General features: G+C 39.8%; 1 protein-coding gene across 50 annotated transcripts in view; it reads right to left on the bottom strand.

Annotated features, from left to right (window-relative positions):
* Window positions 1-13: 13 nt before the first annotated feature.
* The window catches only part of ALDH18A1 (aldehyde dehydrogenase 18 family member A1), a 33,795-nt gene continuing 9,295 nt past the window's right edge, over window positions 14-24,513 (bottom strand). For 9 of the 50 annotated variants that reach the window (XM_023930380.2, XM_086899462.1, XM_086899467.1 and 6 more), the window contains 17 exons: window positions 23,506-23,629; window positions 20,468-20,691; window positions 18,840-18,989; window positions 18,641-18,745; window positions 17,188-17,346; window positions 16,550-16,640; window positions 14,769-14,893; window positions 11,626-11,770; window positions 9,952-10,025; window positions 9,208-9,307; window positions 8,532-8,752; window positions 5,722-5,859; window positions 5,416-5,611; window positions 5,148-5,269; window positions 2,697-2,883; window positions 1,715-1,810; window positions 14-797 (listed from right to left, as the gene is read on the bottom strand). In XM_023930380.2, coding sequence (XP_023786148.1) covers window positions 616-797; window positions 1,715-1,810; window positions 2,697-2,883; window positions 5,148-5,269; window positions 5,416-5,611; window positions 5,722-5,859; window positions 8,532-8,752; window positions 9,208-9,307; window positions 9,952-10,025; window positions 11,626-11,770; window positions 14,769-14,893; window positions 16,550-16,640; window positions 17,188-17,346; window positions 18,641-18,745; window positions 18,840-18,989; window positions 20,468-20,691; window positions 23,506-23,599 — 2,409 coding nt within the window. In that variant the 5' untranslated portion in view covers window positions 23,600-23,629 and the 3' untranslated portion in view covers window positions 14-615. The remainder of the gene's footprint in view (window positions 798-1,714; window positions 1,811-2,696; window positions 2,884-5,147; window positions 5,270-5,415; window positions 5,612-5,721; window positions 5,860-8,531; window positions 8,753-9,207; window positions 9,308-9,951; window positions 10,026-11,625; window positions 11,771-14,768; window positions 14,894-16,549; window positions 16,641-17,187; window positions 17,347-18,640; window positions 18,746-18,839; window positions 18,990-20,467; window positions 20,692-23,505; window positions 23,630-24,513) is intronic. The other 41 variants (XM_086899473.1, XM_086899481.1, XM_086899478.1 and 38 more) reach the window with 11 other exon arrangements.

Genomic DNA, 24,513 nt, shown 5'->3' on the forward strand with positions numbered 1-24,513 from the left:
AACACAATTAATGTAGCAGACAATTATGTTATTTATCTACAATAGTCAACAATACAAAGAATTAGATACAAAAGGTTTCTTGGTCAAAAGCTTACTATACATTTGGAACATCTGTCCCCCTATCTCAAGACTGATCAAATACAAAGAAATTAAGCATAAAGCTTTCTGGCCCTCAAGAGATGCCATGATCCTAAGACTGAAGAAAAAAGCCCTCACAACCAAAACCACTGGGTCTGTTATCCAGAACACATACTTGAATAAAACAAAACTTAGAAAAAAAGAATTAAGCTCCACCACCAAACACACTTGCTACAGGGAGCACTGGGATAAAAAAGTCATGTAGTTGATACTGAAATTCTTCCTTATGTTACCTGTATGATTTGAAAAAATCTGTTTTTGGGAGAAGTGAGGTCAGTTTACAGATACTGTCTAAGGAAACTGAAAGGGGGAGAGGGGGAATTCTCATTGATGGGATCATTTTGTATTCATTTTACTGCAAAATGACCAAGGACAATGTTTCTGAAGATGAAAAACAAACTCCTTCACCAGAGATTATGCTGAAGCCTGAACATCTTCAGGAAATAATTATACTGCCTGTTTTTCTCCCCAGTGTTTTTAGTTGGCATTTCTCTGAGGGAGAGGGAGGCTTTCGTGAAGATACTTCATGGTCCCATGCTCTGAAAAGTCAGAAACAACGTGATTGTTCCCCCTCAGCAACCACTTAGTAGTTAAGAGTCCTTCAATTCCCACTGGTCCACGTGCATGGATACGAGAAGTACTAATTCCCACTTCAGCACCTGTAGGAAACACCCAAGATAAAGGCAGTTAATCCTCTGATGGTCACTTCATACTAAATGTTTTTGCACCTCTAAGTAAAAAAGCAACCTGCCCCTCAGGGACCTGCCATTCTCTGCTCCTCTCCAAATACCAGTTCCATTTACTTGATAGAGAAGCTCAAGGAGATTAACTATTGCATTATAAATTGTAATGTTTAAACTTTTGGGTGCTACAGTTACTTTCAGAAAGAAAGATGCAAGAGAGGCATCTCTTACATTGCTCTTAGACTGATCTAAGGGCATAATCCTTAAAAAAAGGAAAAAAGCTAAACTACTAAAGATTATGATCTTACATCCTTTTTTATCACATACAGAGGAGATACTGGAAGACCTTAACTGGAATTTTTCAGTCACACGGAACACTGTTCCAGTTGACACAGTAATAACATGTAGTGAAGACTTCTGATTTTCTACTTCATCAAGGAATGTTTCCCTTGTCTTCTGGAATTCACAGAAGGTGCATTTCATCAGTTGAAACACAGTTTGGTTCCTTGCCCCTCATTCCTTAACACTGCAGGACTGGCACACTGATGTGGCATCTCAGTCTGCCTAGCAGGACTGAAGCACTACATTCCTTACAGCATCGTTAGAAAGAGAAACAAAAGGAAAGCTGTTCAGCAGTTTCACATCCCATATTGCATTGTTCTATCAATATATGCACGCAGCACACTTTATTGCAATTGAATAGAGCTTCAAAGGATTCAAAAATTCTTTGTGTGGATGAAATTTCTAGGCTTCAACCTTTTGTACAGTACCTTTCCTGAAAACCTTTTATTAGACAATAAGAGACTAATCCTATCTTTCAGGGTTCATACTGCCACACTTCTCACACACCAGAAAATGTTGCAGTAACAACCCTGCAATATCTTCCCTCTTACCCAGTCCAAACCTATAGCCATCAGAGAATCGGGTACTGGCATTCCAAAAAACACAAGCACTGTCCACATGCTGGAGGAAGAACTCTGCTGTTTTTTCTGGGAAAGAGGGAGAGACAAAAATAAAATCCATTACATACAGAATGATCAGGTATTCCAATAAACACAGCAAAAACCAGCAAACATATTTAACACCACAACTTTTACATGCAACCTTATCAGACAGTACTTGAACAGCCTGGGCTAAGCCATGCTCATTTTTAACTTCCTCCCAGTATGCTTATCAAGGAGATACAACTGCAAATCTTAGAAGAAGCTTGCAAAAATTAGAAGAAAGCAAAAAGATGTCTAATTCTAACTCCATTCAGTTTAGTCAAAGAAAGATTTAGTTGCGTGACTGAGGAGAAAGAAAGCTGCCCCAAACAGCATCTGTCATTCAAACAGAGACAGTTAAGCTACAGCCAGGTCTCCATTAGTCTCAAACATGGAATTGTTCCAAATACTGAGAAATCCTAAACTGAATTGCTATTGCAGGTAATATTTGAGAACTACAATGCAAAACTGCCACATGCAAGTGTGTGAACTTGGAGGTCAGTAGCCCTTGGTGACCAGACAGACATTCAAGAGCAACTCTATTACCAGTATAAATCACTAGTTCACCAGGTCCTGTGGCAGTGGTTATGGTATCAAATGCAAGCCTTTTAGTGACATGCATTTAAGCTCAGTAAGAAGCGCACAAACAGAAGCCTACTTGATTCACACTAGCCAGCTGCAAATCCACATGACCTTAAACTGCAGCTGCTTCTCCGAAGTTCTGGACTTGGTTTGGTTGGAGAGTCAACCTTTGTCGTGGCACAGCTCTAGTAAGGTTTTGAACTGGCACAGACCCAAGAGACGAACTACTACAATGTAGTTAGTTGCACTAACACCAGGAATTAGCAGTGAAACCAAAACAGCAGCTTAAAGAAGGAGCCTAGTCACTAACCATTCTCTGTGATAATAACATCCGTATGGGAACTTCCATACTTGTGGATATGTTCAACAGCCTCTTGAACACTGTCCACCACCTCAATGCAGCACTCCAGGTCCCCATATTCTGTGCGCAGAGATTTCACTTCTGAAGGGCTGAATGTCAAGTAAGATGCAAACTTTGGGCCAGCATGAATCTTTACCTGCAACACCAGAAACATTTTGGTTGTGGCTACTGACCATACCAGAGCCCTTCAGGTGAAAGTGTAGCTTCTTAGTATCAGATGGATAGCAGCTCCTGGTGCTATGTTTCGGACTTCTCACTAAAACATTTTTGGACTTTTCACTAAAACATCTCACACCAATGTTCTGGCTGTTGCTGAACAGAGCTTAAACAGCATCAAGGTTCTCTCTCCCCCCCATCCATCTCTGTGTCCCTAGCAAGAAGATTGGTAATGTGCAGGAAGTTGGGAGGGGACACAGCCAATAGCTGACCAGAACTTACCAAAGGGATGTTCCATGCCACTGAGGAGAGGGCATTTTTGAAGAAGGTAGGCACTGCTCAAGAGACTAGCTGGGCATTGGTTTTTTGTGGGAGGCAGCAAGTAATTAGCTTTGCCTTGTGGGTGTTTTGAGGGACTGGTGGGTTTTTAGTTTTATTTTGGGGTTTACTTTTTTATTGGGCTGTTTCCTCCTCTTTGTCCCACTTCTTCTTCCTCTTTTCTTTACTTATCCAGCCATTTTTCAAGAGACAAGGTTCCTTGCATTTGCTCTGATTTTCTCCTCCTTGGAGCAGGGGAGAGTAAGCAGGCGGCTGGATGGTGCTTAGCCACCGAGTGGAGTTCATCCACAACATGTATGCAGTGTAAGAAAAATACTGCTATACTTTGGGAACCTTGGCACATAGTGAATTAGCTACAGGGTACAATAACTGACATGCTAGGTTGGCTACCTACCGTGACAAGCTCCTAATTCAGGACTCATCTGAAATTATTTAAAGCAATTGCATCACTTAGTAACCAGGCCAAAAAGGCCAGTCCAGCACTGCTAGGAAAATGGCTAAAATAGTGACGCCAGCCTTTGTTTTAAGACAGGAACTACAATGCAGAGAATAACAAAAGGAATGCTTCCAAGTTTATACCTACAGAAGTCATAAGATCTTGAATGACTTTTATCCTTCTACTTTGTAAATTGATAACCAGCCCTCTCTGAAGCACATCTCACAGACACAAGGGAGTTACTGGGTCCAAAACCAAAAAACCTCACACAGATAGTATTCACTTGTTATAAAGACGATTTTAACATATTATCAACCTCTGCCAAAACACCTAAACAATGTGAGACAATTCAGAACAGATGCATCACAGAAATTCCATGCAAATGGAACACAAGAAATTTTGAAAAGACATAAATGAGAAAGAAGGCATAAATCTACTAAATGTGAAGGCTTTTAAGACAATATCTGCAAACCAGCATTTTCTTGTGCAACTATAAATTATTTTAATTGCATAATCCTACCCAATATTTGCATGTTTCTTGTTGTCAGGTGACATTAGACAGAGGTAATATCCTCCCCACTGTACAAGGAGATGGGTTAGGGTTGTTGGTGGAAATACACTAGTACTCATAGTCCTCCCATCCAAAATACAAACATCTACCCTGCACTCTACCCTTCCCAAGAAACAACTAGACAATACATTAAAAAGCCCCAAACATTGAGAACTTGCTCCTTGACTACTTATCAGCTTCTTTTACTATAACACTTCTAACATCATCAAAATGTACGACCTCTCTATCCTGCATTGATCACTGCCCATGCACTCTATTTGTCAAATACAGGGCTGTGTGAAAACCCTTGGTTTATGTCTAATTCATACTACTTCATGGCTATTCTTCCTAATGCATCTCTGCTGCCTTTACTGAAAAATACTGCTTGTGTCTAGACAACTAATTAGTACACTGGCTTTTTGATACCCTTTGACACACCAGGAGGGAAATGGGTGGGAGTAAAGGGCATGCAAGAGGAAAATGTTAAAAAACACATGTATGAAGCAAATTCAGAAAGGATAAAAACAAGAAGGGAATTCACCTGGGTAAGAAGCTAAATTAATACATTCAGGAAGACAAGGCTTTGCATTTGGCTGAATTTGAAAGGGCAGAGAAAGGGTTGTGTAAATGCTTTTATGTCAGAAGATTATTTTTGCTATATACAAGGAAATATATAGCAAAGGTATCCCAGTAACAGCCTGTAGCTATCCTGAATAAGCCGCTTTCAGATAATTTCTACAGAAACACTTGACGCTGTGTGGAGATGCAAAGTTCATTGACATGTACAAAGACACATATGGGTAACTAAAATGTTATGCCATGTAAACAGGGCTACACCAGCCAGACCAAACGCTTCTGAAGTTTTAGAAAAAAAACAGATTAAAAACCACAAAACAAAACACGAGTATGAGTGACTAACCTGTTCTACTCTCAACATGTCTATGATCTGATCAAACAACGGGGTTCTCAGCAAGTCTCGATGAATTAAGAGAGTTTCCAGAGCATTACAGGCAGCAGGATATTCACACTTTGAGTCTCTGGCTAAGGTTTAAGAGTAAATAATTGGTTATATAACATTTACAACAGATTTTTTTGGATATTATATAAATTATAAATTACCATAACTACATTGCATACTCCAGAGTTCAATTACACCATGAGATCCAAGCCACCCTCCCACAGCTTACTTATTCGTGTGACCTTCTCAACACTGGCATCCGTGTCAACATACACATGACAGATCCCTTCACTGTGACCCATCACTGGGATTCCCTTAGCAGCTTTCTGGATATTCCTGACCAGCTGTGATGAACCACGTGGAATGATGAGATCTATCAGCTTATCCAAACGGCAGAGATCTTCTACTTCCTCTCTTGTATTCACCTGTGGTAGTTGCAAGATGAAGAGTTCACAATTTGAACTCTCAAGTTTTGCCCACACTTTTTTATACATACCATAGCAAAGAAATAGTTGATTTAACTCTAGGCACTTACCAATTGCACTGCATCTCTGACTCCATGAATAGAGAGTGCTTCTTGTGTCAGATGATGAAGGATTTGATTGCTGTGTGATGCCTCTTTCCCTCCTTTAAGTAGTAAGCCATTTCCACTGGCTATTGCCAAAGCAGACACCTGTCAAAGGAGTTTATTATGGGGGGAAAAAAAACCCTTTAAATGTAATCTGGTTCTTCTGTCAGAATAACACCCACAAAATAAAAACAGCATTTTTTGTTCAGTTGATTTACTCAGTGTTAATCTACAGTTTTCCTTTCATGGCTCCAAAAAAAACATTACAAGTAGCAGCACATATAACTCCACAAATTAAATGTGCTAGTTTCAGGAACAAACTTGAGTTTTCAGGGTACTATTGCCATGGGGAGACTACAGTGAACAACTCAGAGCAAGCTATGGACATAGGGCTTCACAAGAATTGGATTGCTGTGTGTGCAATTACCCCAAGGAGAATAATTTTAGGAGCAAGAACTCTTGTCCCTAACCATTCCAGCAGAGACTGGAAAATAATGCTCTTCCTATGAACAGGGAAAAACATTTTCATCATGCTGTCTAAAACAGCTATCACATATAGACAACACTTGCTCTATGTGTGGAGGAAAAAAGAAATTTGAGACAATAAGCTCAGGATCATTTTTCCTTCCATGTTTATCACCAGAAGAAACCAATATATTTTGATGCCCTTCTGTTTAAGGTGTCAGATTTCACCTATTTAAGTCCATAAAACAAGATGTTTTTGTTCTTTTCTACCTCAGAGTATGTCAGACATGATAAAGCTCTTTTTCAAAACTTTTTTTACTTTTGTAACCTTTTTAGTATTCCTCATCCCAACTTTATTCACAATGGCCTCACAATTTGTCCACCTACTTAAAAAAAAGTTTAAAAGCATGCGCTCCTTTGGGAAACAAAATCACCTCCTCTCCAGAATCTTTAGAATTAACAAACTCAGTATTTTAAGTTATTGTGCTGTATTACTCTCTTCTGGGTAAGATTATACATATCATTATCATCACCTGTATACAGCATCACCAAACCTACACTCGTTAGAGTATCTATTCTATGTTGTTGAGATGTTGATGCCAAAATTAGCCAGGCTCACACCTAACAAGAAGTAAGCTTGGCACATTTTAGATCCTGATTCATAAAATAACTAGCCAGATACATCATTCCCTTTCTGGTATCAAATGGGTAATAATAATCATCACAATGCTTGATATTCTACCTCATTTGAAAAGAATATTGAAAAATAAGAAACACTTTAGAAAAATAGACTGAAGTATAACTGCCTGGGAAGTCTGCCTTACATAACTATCATGTATCTTTTTAACTAATATAACTAGACATTAAAAAGCCATCTGACTGTATTTTAAAAGTACCTTCCAAGTATCTGCCCCTCCAGATCAGTATCACAAAGGAAAACTAAACAAATGTTCTTATTTAATAAAGAGGCATTAGCTTAAAAGAAAGGCTTTGACCTGGTTTGAAAAAATGAAAGGAAAAAGATACCAAGAATTAAGATACAAAAATAAAATACTTGTGTGATTAAAAGTAGAACACAAGGTAAGGGGCTTCAAAATGGTGCAGTCTCAAAGACTAGTAGAACATGACTATGCTTCGGAGCAACAACTGGATTTGGTGGAATCTATACAAAACAGTCTCTGAAGGATGCTTGCAATTTCGCACTTGAAGTATTACAGGCAAACATGTTTGCATATGCTCACTAGAAGTTTCTATTAATCTTAATCCAAACAAGCATGAGATGCAGTAGTAAACTGAGGGAACTGCTCCTCTCAATCAGAGACACTCCTACTATCAGGTACAAAAGGGGACATAAATCATGTAATTCACAGACTTATCAAAGATGATCCTCTGAAATTGCATCAGGAAGCCTGATGTGAGTACAAGGGCAGGTTGGCAAGAAGCAAAGCAACTACCAAGACAAGCTATCCTAAATCTGTAAAACAAAGCAGGGGAAGGGAAGGCAGGGCAGGGAAGGTAGCAGGAGTCAGTCTGGTATAAGTTTTAAGATACAGCCAAGATCAAATCAGCTATGCAAGGCAAGCAACCTGGGCTGAAGTCCAGAAAGAGAGACGCAAATTCAACAAGGTAACATACTGTTATCTGTAACAAACAGAGCTGGTAGTCAAGGGAGACTAGTGCCTTATTGTTTCACAGGAACTCTTCTTACGGCATACTCCTTTACACTGTGAAATGGGGACTACTCACAAAAATCTGGCATGAATTACAAAGCTGTTCACTGGTTGAGCCTCACATCATCTTAAAGTGGCTGTGCCCATCATTTTGTACTCAAACACCTGCTCATACGATAGAGAACGCCTCAATCAAGCTTCCTAGATACCTTATGTTAATTTTAGGAAGAAATGTTGCTAATCAGGGTTTTTTTTTGTTTTAATATTAAAATCTACTTCAGTTGCTCAGTAAAGTAGTTGGGAGTTATAAAATAAGACCAAGGTTGCCTCTGCAACATTAGTTCAGCACCCATACATTCATGCATTTTATAATAGCATTTACTTGTATCAACACTTCCACACAGTGCTGCAGAGGAAGGCATTTGCCCTTACCATACCTTCTTATTCTTGGCATAAGACAAATGATTAACTGAACACTGCAGAAATGAGTTCTGAAAACATCTCTGCATAAAAAGTAGGGATGTCAACAAAATCAATTGTAGATCAATCCAAGCAAAAGTCCTTTGAAACAATACTTTTTGTAGTCTCTTGCTTGCTTGCCAACAGAAATACCCAACAGTGTAATCTGTCTTCCTTACAAACCTGTGGAAGGCAGTCAGGACGAGACTCAAAGATCACGAGAAGGACACCAATTGGCACTGTCACCTGCTCCAAATCCAGGTCTTTTGCTATTCGAGTTCGTCGAATTACACGGCCGACGCTGTCCTGCGAGGATGCTGCAATCTGACGCAGACCAATAGCCAAGCTGTTCAACTTTGAAGTAGACAGACTTAGGCGCTTCAACAAAGGGAGTGCTAATCTCCCTAAAAGAAAGGAAAAGTTGTGATGAAGATAGATTGGTCTTCCTAGGCTCAAGCGGAAGTGACTTAAATGAGTGCTGAACCTAATGAAAATTAAGGTATTTCCCACACCCTAGCCTTCCCTTCAGAAACCAAACATTACATTAACCAGCCCAGAAAACATTCACCTTATGCATAGCAGTAACAGAGATATTTGTTCAATTTTTTTTTTTTTAACAACACACCGCTTGCTGTTTTGCACTGCCTCAGTATCTTCTCTGATGAAAATATCTGTTTCATGCGATGAAGGAAGCTACAGCTGTTTACGCTAACAAGCTCTCAAAGTCCTAGGTTCAATAATCTGTGTCAGCCATACTGCCCAATGCCAGGTGACAAAAGATTCTAGTTCTGCTCATTTGCCTTGAGGCCCAGAGGGGTCCAAGATGACAGTATTACTATGGAAGGATTTGAAACAGTACCTTTATTTTCAGCCTCCTCTAAGTCCTTTTTGTTTGCCAAGAGAATTTCTTCTCTCTGGTCTGTTAGTAAGTCAGCAAGACGATAAATAATCTCTGCTCTCTGAAAGAAAAAAAAGTTTCTGAACTGACTTCTTACTCAAAATCCATGCTGTTTGACATCTAGTTCCTATAGTCCCTTTATGTTGACCACATCTTCTCACTATCTTAACTCTTCTGATACTTGGCCAGCTGATTTTTCCAGCGTGCATCACATTGAAAAAGAAGACCAAACACTGCTTCAGCCTTTACCTTGTTTTTTATTATCTTGCTTTCCTTGCCCAGTCTTCTTCACCAAACTCACGTGTCCTTCCTTTAAGAGCACCTTGTACTACATCCATGCAGCTGCAGAGTAATAATTGTCTACAGCTCCGCTTTTGTATACATGTTGTATGCTAAACTCCACACAGGTGTGAATGGAGCAAGTTATTCCAGTCAATTCTTTAGTAGCTCTGGTCACAATCCACTTCTGTGTGTTACTTGAAACTATCAAAATTTTCATAAACTCCACATGAAAGCCTGTATTACTTTACAGCCCCAAGGAACACGATCTTTTTGCTTTTCTCGTCTTTAAGCAGACTACAATACAAACAATGAATCTGGCACAGGAATTCTTGTCCCAAGGGGTCCATTTATGTTATAAGTCTGTGTTGTAAAACTTGTCATACATGCACAGTATTTAACACTTTGGCCATATTGTTCTGTCACCTGCTCAGGCTGTAGAGCCGCCAAGGTCCTGCCACCAGCTCGAGCCATTTCAGCCTGCTGTTCTACAGTAGGGCCTGCAAAAAAAACCCAAAAATATGATATGCAGACAAAGTAACAGCACAGGCAGAAGTGAGTGCTAGCCCATTCATCTTCCAATCCCTTGTTCAGAGCATGAAAGCTGGGTACAGTTTTTAACAGACAAATTCAAGAAAAATGTTGTATCCTAAGACAGAAAAGTCTACACCTGACACAAAAATACAGTTATGGTCCCTACATAAAGAATCACCACAAAGTTTCTGCCTCTGTGTCACATCAAGTGTACAGCATGTATCAAAAAGACCTGATGAAGGGCAAAAGAACAACAGAATACCTAAGTCTTATAGTAGGCTACTGAAAGAAAAGAGGCAAACTTTGAAAAGTTCAAGTATCCAGCTGAGGAATGTATGCACTGGAACACAAAAACAATAATGGAAGCCAAAACTCTAGTAACAGCTTGCAGAAACATTGCTTTCCCTTTGTCTCTCCTTGTATGCATTTTAGAAGCAAGTGCTGAAATTATATAAAACAGGCTGTGCTTCTGTTTCGAGTCACCATGTTCAGTTAGCATTTCTGCAAAGAATTCACAAGTAGCTCGTGGAAAAATTGCCATTTCTAACTCCTGAAATAGCCTGTAAACCAGGTGACTTGAGCCCAACTTCCATTTAAGAAGAGTTCCATGGAAATTGCCAGAGTAGAAATTATAGAGGTATAGTTGGAAGTGTAAGAAAAGAACTTGTGGACACGAGATTAATTAGATTAATATAAGACATCTTAAAACAGCTTTTTGAAGTAATATCATGCTTTACAAAATATGGCACCTTTTAGTGTTCTTGGAGAAAAATTATGTATGTAAGCAGATGTACTTGATTTTTAAAAGTTACTTGAATTTCCAAAGTGTAGGCTTTGGAAGACAGAGATGCTTGGAGTAAACACCACAACAGTCCAAAGGGAAGGACTTTTGCTACTTACCATATTTGTGACTCAGAATGGGATCACAAGATTAAAAGTTTTACTGCCCATACCAACATATTATAGTGGGGCTAACCAAAAAGGCACTTGAGCATAGGATGATTTAACATATTTATACAATAAATCCATTAAGGATTACTATACACAAAGAAAATCACTTGGCTTAAAGTGCAAGTCAAAAGTATCACTCCATTATCTATTCTGCTAAGGTCATGGATCATTGGTCTGATTTTATCCAGCAATTATTACACAATTCCAGCAATGCAGTGGCAGGAAAACATTCCTACCAAAAGACTGAGTTGTAAAAGAAATTAACGATAAAAAATAAACCTAAACACTACCTTAGTTCAGCAACACATTCTATATCTATATTTTCACACTGAAATAATGGATATTTGATGGTAACTCTTAAGACTACAAAAGGCAAAACCTCTGCTCTACTCATTGCATTCTTCAAATGCAAGTCTGATACACCAGTTTATCAGCTGGTGGGAGGAAGAGCAGGGAATTCAGCAGTTTCTATCCCTAGTTTAAAAATACCTTTCAAATTCCATTTTGCAAGCAGAGGGTGGTTTCCCGGTTATTGCACAGCTCTAGACAAATTTTAACTCTAATTTTTCAGGAAATCTCTACAGCTGTTAAGGTACACATTAACTCTGTACTCACCTGCAGGTTTTACCTCTGAAAAAAAAGTTCCAACTTTTTTTCCTTCTACAATATCTGTGATGACATGACCTGAGATCTTGGGGTGGGTTCCATTTGCGATCACGACTGAAGTGCCTCCTTGCAGGGCCCACAGAGCTGCTTTCACCTACAGGAAAGGACAGAGCCAGTTGCAAGAGATTCACTGGTTATCTGAATCACCCCTCTCAACAAGACTTCTTGGTCCACTTTGATGTCGAGACTGATGGCTTATGCTTTCAAAGAGCATTCAACACACTTCGGGAATCTCTGAACTTCAGTGTTGGAATACTGACATTTGCTTAATCCTTCTATAATATGTTAAGTTTACATCAGGATTAGTTCATTAATAAAGGTCCTTTGAAATCCCTGTGTACTGATCAGTCCTAAGATTAGCCTCTTTGCACATTTTTGAGCAGAATATGATTTCTCTCAAATCTCAGATGCTACCTGCTGAAGAGGTACTCCAGTGGTATTCTTCATTTCTTTTCCCAGTCAAAGTATGGGCAATACTATCCACTACTATACTTAATTATGTGTCATTTATTTAATTGCAAAAGCATCTCTGCTTACTCACTCCTAATATGGTTCTACAATTTGGTATTATAGTCCATAGTCACTATGAGACACAAATGTCAGATAGGCCTATCACATCAAACTCGGCTACCGAAAGGCCATCAGCTTCATTATTGCTCAAATTTCATGCTGAAAATTGAGATTTGTTCTTTGAGTCACCATCAATTTTTTATTATTGATGCTACAGTTTTCCAAAAATGTGTCCTGGAGTGATACTTTATGATACTGGTATCCCCAGTCGCCTGGTTTATGTTATATATTAAGTTCTGCACCTTTAAGGCTGCCTCTGAGACCGAAGTGGGGAAGAAGAAATACGCAGTTTGTGTTGAAGGAAAACATCACTCCCACACATCCCGCTCCTGATCTGTGTTGTCTGCAGCATGGACAGACAGTGAGACACAGCTTCTCTTTTATGGTTAGTTAATTTTTAGCTAGCTGAGGCAGGGGAGTTCCCTGGACTTTTTTCCCTTTTTGCTTGGATCTATTCAAACCTGCTCTGGACTGAAAAACACCCAGACAAACCCCAGGAGCTCATGTCTGTGGCCCACCGGGGCCCGGGCCTCGGCACTTTCCAGCGCTGGAGAGACTGATAAGAACCTGAGTGAGCCGAGCTACACCACATGAAAAGGACTTTTCTTCCTGGATTTGCCATCCCATCGAACAGTGAGAGGTTTTATTGCTTAATTTACAGTTTTTTCCACTTCTCTCCAAGGAAATCTCTTTTTCCCAAACCAGTTGCGGGGCGGGGTCGTTTGAATTTTGCTTTCCTGGGGGAACCCCATTTGGAGGTTCTCTCCCAAATTTGCCCTAAACTAGGACAAAATGCCAACTACCTTCTCAACTGTAGCAAATTTTTGTTACAACACCTGCATCAAGATTTGCCTCTGAGACTGAAGAGATACCAAGTAACTCTTAACAGATTATTTCTATTGCAATAAAGGTACTCTGACCTTGGCAGCTTTACCTTCAGTACCTGGAATTGTTTAAACTATCCTAGAAGCTAGATAAGGGAAAGTTATTTCTGAATAAGCTTTGTACATCCATAGTTACAAATGCCTCCTCCTTTTACCACCTTCCAGTCCATGCTCTGATACTTAGAGTGTGCATTATCTGATTCTTCAGAAAAGGGAATAATCAGTAACCTAACTAGTGAAGAATTTTATTTTAGCCTTTTCCTGCTTTGGTTTTCACAGACAACTTTCCAGATATGTCCCAGGGAAACCTGCAGCAATTAATACCACAGCAGTGCGTATCTCAGCCTCATGAGAGGCATATGCTGAAGTTGCACAACATACCCATGTGTGCACAACACACCCAGCAATGAATACTGAGACCACCTGACTGACATAGCAATAAAACCCATTAGCCCTCTCACCTCTACTAATCTTGCACTCAAAAACTGAAGTACCTTGGTCTCCAGCAATATATCCTTCAGAAGCAAACTACATTGTACGAACACAGAAAGGAGAGGGAGGTAGCATATCAGATTTAAGAGATGGGGATTCCCAAAGTCTTTGAATTATCACATAAAAAAGAATTGAGGACTGATTCTTACTTTAATTTAAAACACTAAAATACAGTTCCAAATGTCACCGTTCAAAATCTACTGGAATGTAATTCTTTATTTGCTCTTTTCAATTCACATGCTTTTCTTTTGCTAAAAGAAAAGCAAAAGGAACCCATATACCATTTCAGGATACTCAAAGAACTCCAGCTGAGGCTGGAAACGATCCCTGGAAATCATATAATCCAACTGCCTGCTTAAAGCAGGGTCAGCTAGAGCAAGTTACTCAAGACACCATCCAGTCAGGTTTTGAACAGCTCCAAACAGAGAATCCACAGGCTGTCTTGGCAACCTGCTCCAGTGCTTCAGCAACCTCATTGTAAAATTCTTACATTTCAGTTTAATCACTTGGGCATTCTGTACCCATGGCCTCTTGTCTATTCCCTGGACACCACTGAGAAGAATCTGCTTCTGCCTTCTCTAAACCCTTTGTTCAGCTACTTATACCCAAATCTTCTCTTTTCCATTGTAAACAATCCTAGCTCTCAGCCTTGCTTAGTGTGACAGTGCTCCAATTCTTTAATCATATTATTCATGGCTCTCTGTTGGTTTCACTGTAGCATGCCATGTCCTTCCTGTATTGCAGTGTCTAGAACCAGACACAGCTCTACAGATGTGGTTTTGCTAGAGCTGAGTAGGTGAAAGCAATAATTTTCCTTGACCTGTTGGCTGTGTTCTTTTTCATACAACACAGGATACTGTAGGCCTGCTTTGCCCAAAGGCCATATTGCTGGTGAACATTCCATTTGGCACCTACCAGGACCTCTATGCCCTTTTCACTGAACCTGCATTCAAGGCAATCAATTCTCCAGCCCATACTAGTGTCCCTAGGCATAAGACTCAGCATTTCCTTTTACTACACTCCTTAAGTTCCCACCTCCCCCTTCCTGTAGCCTGCCAAGATCCATCTAACAGCAGCACAAAGCACAATCATCTCATGTAGCTCCCTTTCCTTCTCGATTATGAAGCAAACGTTCCATATTTCTACCTTGGCTTCCATGCCACCCATTCCCACTCGGGATTTGGTTCCAAATGTTACAGACTGCTGGTCTCCTGGGTAGAATATGTCAATAAGCTTTGCATCATCAGACCCTGGAGGGCTGTCAAAGAGTCCTGAAATAAATAGTAAAAATCAGTTATATACTCCCATGTCCAAAGCTCACTCATGAAAAAAGAAAACAACAACAAAAACCCAACAACAACAAACCCCAAAAAAACCCCAACAAAAAAAACCCCACCACAACAACAAAAATCCTATGAAAACAACCAACATGAGGCTAAAAAACTGTGTTCCACTTTATAGGATTTAAAACTTCCACTGAACCCTTCTTTTTGTGGGACTGAAAGCACAAAATTCTTAACTGGCAGACCCAAAATGTATTGCTTTATTGAAAGCCTAAAAATTAAGAAACCAAAAACCCACATGCTGAATAGCAGCAAGCAAACTGGGAGGTAATGACATTTAGTTGAGATCGGAGTCTGTTTGCAGCTTTTAGAAGTTCAAAATCAGGGCTTACATACACAAACGCCCAATTGAAAGGCAAAGAATAGTCCTCCTCACCACAGACTCAGATGATATTGCTGAATGGTGGGTTGCGCAGTGAGAAAACAGGCAATTCAGAAACATGTAAAAAGGGTAACTATTGAATTCTACTAAGAAGGAACACAACACTACAGACATACTTTTATCAGCTTTTTTTAAAATCAAGTAATTTCATGTCACTACACTTGGAGATGAATGACACTTTGGTTTACCTAACATATTAAACTTTACCTCTACCACTACACTTCCCAGCAATTCTATGTGCACAAACACTGCCACAACAAATTAGAGGGCACAAGTGCAGCCTATCTGTGCCCACCCTTGATAGCTTGTGAAGTAGAGGACATCTTTCCATAAACAAATTGTCACATTGAATGAATAAGCCTGGAGGACAGGTGTACAAATTTTTTGACTATTGCTTTTATGAGTTGTTCTAAGACAGTCATTTCAACCAGAATTAATCATGAAACCTGACTGCATCTGCTGAAAGAAACTGCTTATGGAAACATACATCTTTCCTCCTCAGGACCTCAAGCATGTGCTGAAGGCCAGGATCTACTGAAAGAAATCCATCTGGAGAAGATGAAAAGAATACATGACTTAAGGTGATGTGGACTGCATTGATCTGAAACTGTACCCACTACCCTCGTCTCTCTAGAAAAGCAAGTTTAACATCCACAGGTGACAAGCTCATGTCACAACAGCACAGCTCTGAAGACTAGAGAGCAGTGTAAGCCAGAAGTAAGGGAAACAGAAGAAACTAGCGAGACCCAGGTATCTGGAAAGCAATGACCAGGACCTGCAATACACCAATAATTCACTGACAGAACCTGCTGCCAGAAGAAACAAACTACAGTAGAATAGTATTTGGTTTATACTTCTGATTCAAGACACATAGCTTTCATCCTGCATACTATTCCAGACTCCATCATAGACCTAAGAGAAGCTAGTAGAAGTACCATAGTATATGTGGTATTCTGGGATCTGGAGCAGGTCTCAGGTTCACATGCATTCTTACCCACCCAGATTCAACAGTGTGTCAGACAGTGTTTGGCTTATGCCACAGTATCAACATAAGGTATAGGCCTTAAGGTGTTATCGTAGTACATTGCAATTGCCCTTGTAAGAGAGATGAACTGAAGAGATCGGTAAAAGAGGAAAAGAGGTTGGTTTGATAGTCTGATGTGCTTCACTAAAAATAGAAATTAAAGAAGCTACTCACAAACCTTCTACATCTGAAAGAACAATCAGGAGATCAGTTTTCATTTCCACAGCCAGTCGTGCTGCCAGACTGTCATTATCCTTCACACTAATTACCTGCAATACACATGCACATCAGAAGCAGTGAATAGTGTGAGGAACTAAGAAATATATGGTGCCAACATAAAAAGGCAATCTACCTCAGCACTAACAAGTCCTTCTGAGCTACTTTTTTCACACCCACTGGAAACTTCAAAGGTGATCTTCGTGTGAAAGTACATATGTTTCAGTAATGTGGTATCCAAATGACAAGCAGTGTCATCAGTACTTGCATTTTCCACATTAGTGCCTAGTGACAGGGCAAGAGGCACTAACTGATGCTCTTTCAAGAAGGGGTGCTGGATTAGATGACCTGCAGCAGCATGCTTGCTTTTGGTAAAGCAGACAATATTTGCCCTGGTGTCACCCCACAACACTGTATCATGCCAAATACAGAAAAGTCAACAGAGTCTTCCAGTACCCTATGTCCACATACTAATTCTGTATCTTTGTTTCTCTGCTGTAGATTTCAGAGGTCCCCGGTTATGGCATTAGTCAACTACATATTAGCGCTGCACCATCTGTAAGCAGGACCCCCCTCTCCCCCTTGCAATACTTTACCCACATTTACCCCCTGCAGATCACTGTTGGGCTCTGGAGGTGGAACAACTGCATCGTTAGTGTTAATTATAGGGACAATATTCATCCTTAAAAGCTCGTGTAATGTTCCATTTAGGTTGCGACGCTTCTGTTCATCATGGAAATCCAGATTGGTGACTAAAATCTTAAAGAAAGAAAGAAACTACTCAGCCTACCTTTCCTGTAAGAACATCATATAAACTTATGTATTAACATGTCATAACGGAGCAGTCATGCCTTTTGGATCTTTAAAGAAACAAAAGCCACATTTAAAAGATATAGAATACAAGTGAGAAATATTCTTTGCACGATATTATCAGGTTTATTCCACTGAAGCGTGTAAAGGCTTATCTCAAGCTGGTAGGTCACACACTCCAAGAATGAACTTGCAAAAAAAGATTGCAATCAGAACATAGATGCTCATGTTAACTACTAAGACCCTGGACAATTCAATAGATTGCTCAAGACACTGCCTTTCCTGTTTTCCTCCCACTTTAATGTTCGTACTTGTAGTGAGCAGAAGGGATGCTTTATATCAAGACTTTTCTCCCACTCACTAGAACTCACTTGCTCTTCTGAAACAATCTTGCATCCTGCAAGCAGATAGCACCCCTTTCCTTTGGCGTTTTAAGACAAAAAACACTCAATGTCTGCTCTGGAAAGACTTTTTTTGTTTTCACTCTGTCATTGGACATTTGAGAACTAAGCAAACAACTCCACCACATATGTACAACAGCACTTGGAATCAATGTGTATGCTAAGTTTTTTGGCATGGACAATTCTTTAATATGAAAGGAATGATAGTTGTCTACAGATTTAAATAAGATGACAATCCAGCTTGACCTATAGTGATTCTCAGGGGTATTATAAACAATTTGGCCATATCGGCAATACCATATTACAATAAGAAGTTCCTCTGAGAAGACTTCATACTAAGCTCCTAAATTCACTGAAAACATCTAAACAAATAAGGCCTAATAGTTAACGCAATTCCATACTTTCAGGGTATCTAAGATAAACAAAGCCTGTTTAAGGCTAGTTCAACAGATACAGTTTTCAGTATGATGCAGGCCAGGGACACCATCACCCACAAATTGGACAAGTTCAAAAAGCAGATGGACAGCAAATTCTGAAGTGTGGATATGCACTTCCACCAGCTTTACAGAATGTGTCACAGTTTAGTCACTTGCAGTTTTTAAACCCTCAATTTGGACCACCAACTACAGCTTTTGTGAAGAGATTTTAACAGACTCTCCCTGCTATAAAAGCGTGGGACACATCTGAATCTCAAAAAGAAAAAGCATATTCATTTTATTTTGACAATAGATAACTCCGTTTCAGAAATATTTATCAAGGCACTCTTGTATAAGCTACCATTTATGTGGCAATAATAAGCTCCAAAAGTAGCAAGTCAGTCTAGGAAAGAAGGAACACCTTACTTGAGCTGCACAGATACTGTACTGTGTAAACATGGCCTCATACAGAGCCATTAGTCCACTCTGCCCAGCTGCAGCACAGGCTCGGGCCTCCAAGACTGGAATAGCCTACAAAGACAAAGAGCAGCTGTTAGGCAGTGACTTGAAGATGTAGCTAGTACCCAACGCTCAAAGAAAAGCAGGAGTATCACCAGCCTCTCACCATATCTTTTAGCTGACTCTGGCCTGAATGAAGTGCTTGCCTCACGCTCTGAGAAAGCAAGATCTCATGACGCAACCGCTGCTTTCCAAAAGCTACAGCCCCACTAGTGACAATCATCATCTCTCGGCCCTGATTTTGCAGCATTGAGACCTGTAAGTACAAAAAAATTAAAATAGGGCCTGGTGTACGATCAGTGAGAGTGAGATAGTCCTGGCTCCTATAACCTTATGCTCACAAATTCCTGCTGACACAATCACTTTGATTTCTCTATGGATGCACAAAGCAAGGCAATCACCCTTCACGATATGTCTGCACACCTTCCCAGCCACTTGGGAGCTATGCCAAGGACTGCATGCAATCTGTAACTTCTCATAAAGCTTTTCACAATACCAGCTTTTATGACAGAAAAATGCTTGAATCCATCCATTCCCAAAGCTACCATTATAAAGTAACTTTGAATTCTAGAAGTGAAGAAGCCAGCTCTCAATACTAAAGCTTTCGATTACTTCCTCCTTACATGTATCTGGCCAGATTCCTTTCAAAGCCCCAAAGCTAAATGTCTTACATTAACTTAATATATTATGTTAACTTCACTTCCCAGAAAGGACATGTCCAATGCTCACCAAGATAACCCTTTCATTATGCAGAAGAAATACATGAGCTGATCCCATGAGTTTTTCCTACAAGTAATGAGGTTTCAGGCTTTTCTCTGGAGGAGCTCTGAAAATGTTCAGGTGATCAAGAAGGGTTGATTTGTTTTGCAGAGTTCACATACTTCAGTACCACCTTCCCACTAGAGACAACAAATGCCCCAACCATGTCTTATTTACTGCACAAAAATCTCACTGTGCAAACCCACCATACTGGGTTTGGTGGAGATGGAGTTAAAGTTCTTTATAGGGGTCTGTATGAGACTGTGTTTCAGATTTCAGTTGTAAAACAGTTTTGGTAACATTGCAATGTGTTGCCTATTGCTAAATAGTGCTTGCACAGCATGGAAGCCTTATCTTTCCCCCATGCTGAGCAGCACCTGCACAGGCATCAAGGCCTTCCTTGTTCCACTATGGTAATCCAGCAGGTAGGCTAGCAGCTGGGCACAAAGTTCAGAGAGTATGCATTTGAGACAGCTGACCTTAAACTGGCTAAATGGATTTTTCACACACAGTAATAGTCACACAATAGAAAAACGAAGGAGGTTGTCTTCCAAGGTGGCCACCACTCAAGAACTAGCATGGCACTGGTCTGCTTGTGTGAGGTAGTGATTGCCATCACCGATTTCTTTTCCTCTCTCCTTGACTTATTAAACTATCTTTATTTCAACCCATGAGTTTTCTTACTTTTGGTCTTCCCATTTTCTTCCCAATCCCACTGGTAGTGGGGCAGAGGTGGGAGAAGCAAGTAAGAATCTGTGCAGATGTTCAACTGGTATGTCAGGATCAAACCACCACACTTTCAAAAACAGTATACTGAGTTACATGGTTTATAGTACTACAGCATAGGGGCTGGAAAGGCTGACACATTGTTTTAAAGAGTATCGATACTTTACTCATGGTTTACTGCAATCTTCTGCAGCATCCAACAGCCACTGAGAACCTGAAGTTAACACAAATTTTCAATCACAGAATTACCTGCTCTACAATAGAAGCCAGCCTCCCAAGGGCCAAGCCACACTCATCCCCTCGAGTAACAACAGCACTACCCAGCTTTACTACAATCCGTTTTGCATGCTTCAGCTCACTGCGGTGCGCAAATGATTTTCCATGTGCACGGCTGAGGGGCACGGTGATAAATGGAATGTTGCTCCAACAACGGACGGATTCACTCCTTAATCTTTGGCTATGGCAAGGGAGATCTGTGGAGAAAAAAGGAAAGGAAAGGAAAGGAGGGAAGGTGCGGGAAGGGAAGGTGCGGGAAGGGGAAGGGAAAGGGGAAGGGGAAGGAGGGAAGGGGAAGGGGAAGGAGGGAAGGGGAAGGGGAAGGAGGGAAGGGGAAGGAGGGAAAGGGAAGGGGAAGGAAAAACAGTTTTACAGTTTTAAATGTTTGATTCAGACTTTTAACTCTTCACAACACACACTTCCAATTGAGAAGTTCCAATTGAGTAATTGAGAATGAGAAACTAGCTTCCAATTATCAAAACAAAGTGCAGAACAGGAGCATCTGAGCAGCACTAACCATCCCTAAGGTACAGAAGGCAATATCCCATGCATCACAGAGCTCTGACTCTGGGAATCTAGAAGACCAAACTGAGAGACACTGTAAAAGAGCCTATATAGCTAAAATTTCAAGGACTAGTTGTAAAAACAATCTTCTTTGCCTTGCCTCATTAGATACAGTTAAGAGAGTTTTCCTGTCTGAAGAAGCACAGAAAGCCTGACTGTTAGAAAAGAAACACAGCTTTTACAACATCTCTAAACCAGGTATTTTTGCACACTGCTCAGCTAGGGAGAATTGAAGGGGCATGACAAATGTACGAACTCGAAGTTGCATGGTGGTGCTCAAGGCCTGGAACAGGCCTCCTGCAGATGTGTTTGTGCTCCAAGCCTGTCTATGTTCAGGAGGCATTTGGACAACGCCCATAGTGTGCTTTAGCTTTGAGCAGTCCTGAAGCATCAGGCTGTGGAACTAGGTGACCACTCTAAGAGTCTTATAACTAACTATTCTATTCTAGTCAATCCTAAGCAATGTATCATCTGAAGATGCAGAGGCTTCTTTACAAATCAGTAAACTGTATCCTATGCCATGGTCAGAGTTACCCAATTACATTTCATATGTTCAGCATCTCTAATTTTGGTGCTTTGTAATACATAATAGATTCATTTATAAGTTAAAGTGACTATTCTTGGTGCTGCTGGAGAAAGATGGGAATGAACATTGTGCTACATAAAAAAAAACAACTTTTAATTCAACAATGTTTTAATTAAATAAATCCTTCCCTCATTATACACACAGAAAAAGTTTAAGTGACTAATCATAAGTGCTGCACTTACATGTCACATATAAAAAAAACAGAAAATGGAATTTAGAGAGGAGTTTTATTTGCCCCAGTTTTCACGAGGAAATACTTGTGAATTTAAATAAGGTCTACAATACATACGAAAGACTGGGCAAAGGAGTACAATTTGACTGTTATTTCCAGCATTAGAACTTGTTATTTAGTACTAATATTTAGTATTTGCCTAACCTACACAGTATAACCAGAAAGGAGTTTATTTCCAGTTTTCTTGGCTTCAGGGTTTAGAAGATTCTAAGAAGGTAGCTGTTGAGAGATAACCAGTATCTGAAAAGAAATAATTTACTTTTTTTAAGAAAAATAAGGGAAAAGGCAACAGTTCTAGAACAAGCAGAGCATTCAATTCATCCCCACTGAAGTCCTAATCATCAATCTTGCTCTATGACTGCATACATCTACCTTTTTTAGTTATTTACACTGGACTGAGGTGTGACATTGGCTCCCACTTTACACATGCAAAACATTTCTGGAGATGCAAGCCCATTAACTTGCTCCACATTCAATTAGAGAGGAACTGACACAGCCATCCAGTCCAGGTTTTGGACAAGTAAGCTTAAAGGCATTCCAGTTTTTAATATCCCATACCTGTCAACAGTTAAACTTCCTTAATAAAGAAAGGGACATACATGAAACATACGTATTTGGCACTGTAGATCTTTCTATGTAGCCTGCACAAGGCTTGCTTCTCAGAAGTAAAGAAGCAGAATTTCAAAATACACAAGGTGAACATAACAGAAAAAAAGCCATGGAGAACAAACAGGAAACAGTGGAGAACAAAAAACCCCCTGTGATAAATGATCACTCCAGCATTAGATCACAACTGATGAAGTGACAAGAGCTGTTCCACTGCTGGATACTGTCAATACTTAGGAACAAACTTCTCATAGTTAGCATTGTGAAAACTATTGACTTCAGAAAATGAGACACATTTAGAAATATTACAAATACAGAAGTCAACAGAGCTGTAGCTCATAAATAAAAAATTTAGAATTTTCAAGATTTTAACATCTAATTAATATAGTTATAAATAAAAGAGAACTGTTAATACACAGACCAGTGGGAAATTAATCTCGCATGCAATGGCAAACAGCTACTCTCTTGATCTAATAGAGTTTATCTATCCTTACCTTTAGTATTTCAGACCACTAATCAAGCAGACACTGAATGGTTCTCATAAATTAGGTTTTCAGGAAAGAACTGTTTACAGGGCACCTACGTAATTACACTCAGGTTTCCTGCATGCACCTTTCCAGTTGAATTTAATCCAAGTAAATTTGAGTTTTGCTGTTTGCTTTACTCAAGATATCTGAAAATGCAGACAGGGGAGCAGACGTAATCAGATCTTGTTTTCCAGGAATGTATGAGGTGGAAATAAAAGCAGCTTTTACAGCAGCAGCATTTTTACAACTAATTATTTTTCCTTGAAATGCATGCCAGAATGAAAAATACACAAACTCAGACATCCAGCCGAATATTACTGAGTTAAGGGAAAAAGTAACACTGGGAAAGTAGAACTTCAACTACAGTTCACTTCAGAGGTTGTACGTTTTGAAGGATGTTAATGAGATGATTTTCCTTCCAAACAGAAAAGAGCATAGACATGCCCAGACACATACTGACCAACATTTTAGAATGTGTGCTTTCTCTCATACATACATAAACGGGAAATGGCTGCGATGGCATGTGGCGGTAACACAAAGCACCATCCAGGGGAACGGATAAGAGGGCTCAGAGCAGCTCGACACAACATTCTGAGATGCCTTCTGCAAATCAAGGATATCTGCAAGTTAAAATGGAGGAAGGGGGGGAAACTGGTTAAATAGCAATTACTTTCCATCTTATTTCTCTCCTCGCCCACTCCCCCAGTCCAATTCCTCTTTGTCCTGTATCTTCTCAATACAATTTCCTTTGCCCACTCTCCATTGTGCAGAATTTGCACACAGACTATGATACAGAAGAACTGAAGGCCTCTCTTTCCTACCTGCTTTAAAGGTAAAGAATAAAACATAGCTTCCTGAGAAGTGAAAACACTATTAGTGAATGTACCTACAATGGATAAAAGTAATATTTTTTTTCATGGAGAAGCCTGGAAGAAAAAGTAGAGAGGTTGCATCATACAGATTTCTCTGTATAACCCACAACGGAGTATCTACTAAAATTCACATGAATCTCAGCCCTATTCAATATAGGAAATATGCTCATGCACTTTTCCCTGAGCACTACCAAATTACAAGATCTTATCTATGATTACAGGTAAGGACACAGATTTCCAAGCACTTGGCATTAGTTTCCCTTGACTGAAACTAAACAGTTAGGATTCTTCTAACTCTTAAATTCACTAGAGCAAGTACACAGCAAACGAGGGATACAAAATTAGCCATTTCCTATGACAGGTCTAGTGCAAGTAATGCATCTAGTCTCATCAAGGAAACAAACCAGATTAAGAAGAATCCGGTTCTCTCAGACAGTATTTAAACCACAACACCTCTCCTCCTCCTTTCACAAAACTTTGTTTCCTTTACTTGCTTTCAATCTATTTTCCTGCACCATTGAAATAAAGCAAACAAAACTGCACAAACTATGGTACAGAGAAAGCATTGAAAAGAGGACGAGGAGACCTTAAAGTAACTGCACTGGAAAACTACGATTACAAATACCAGGACA

This window comes from Cyanistes caeruleus, chromosome 8 (assembly GCF_971803275.1).
Source record: "Cyanistes caeruleus chromosome 8, bCyaCae1.hap1.1, whole genome shotgun sequence".
NCBI classification, from domain to species: Eukaryota; Metazoa; Chordata; class Aves; order Passeriformes; family Paridae; genus Cyanistes; species Cyanistes caeruleus.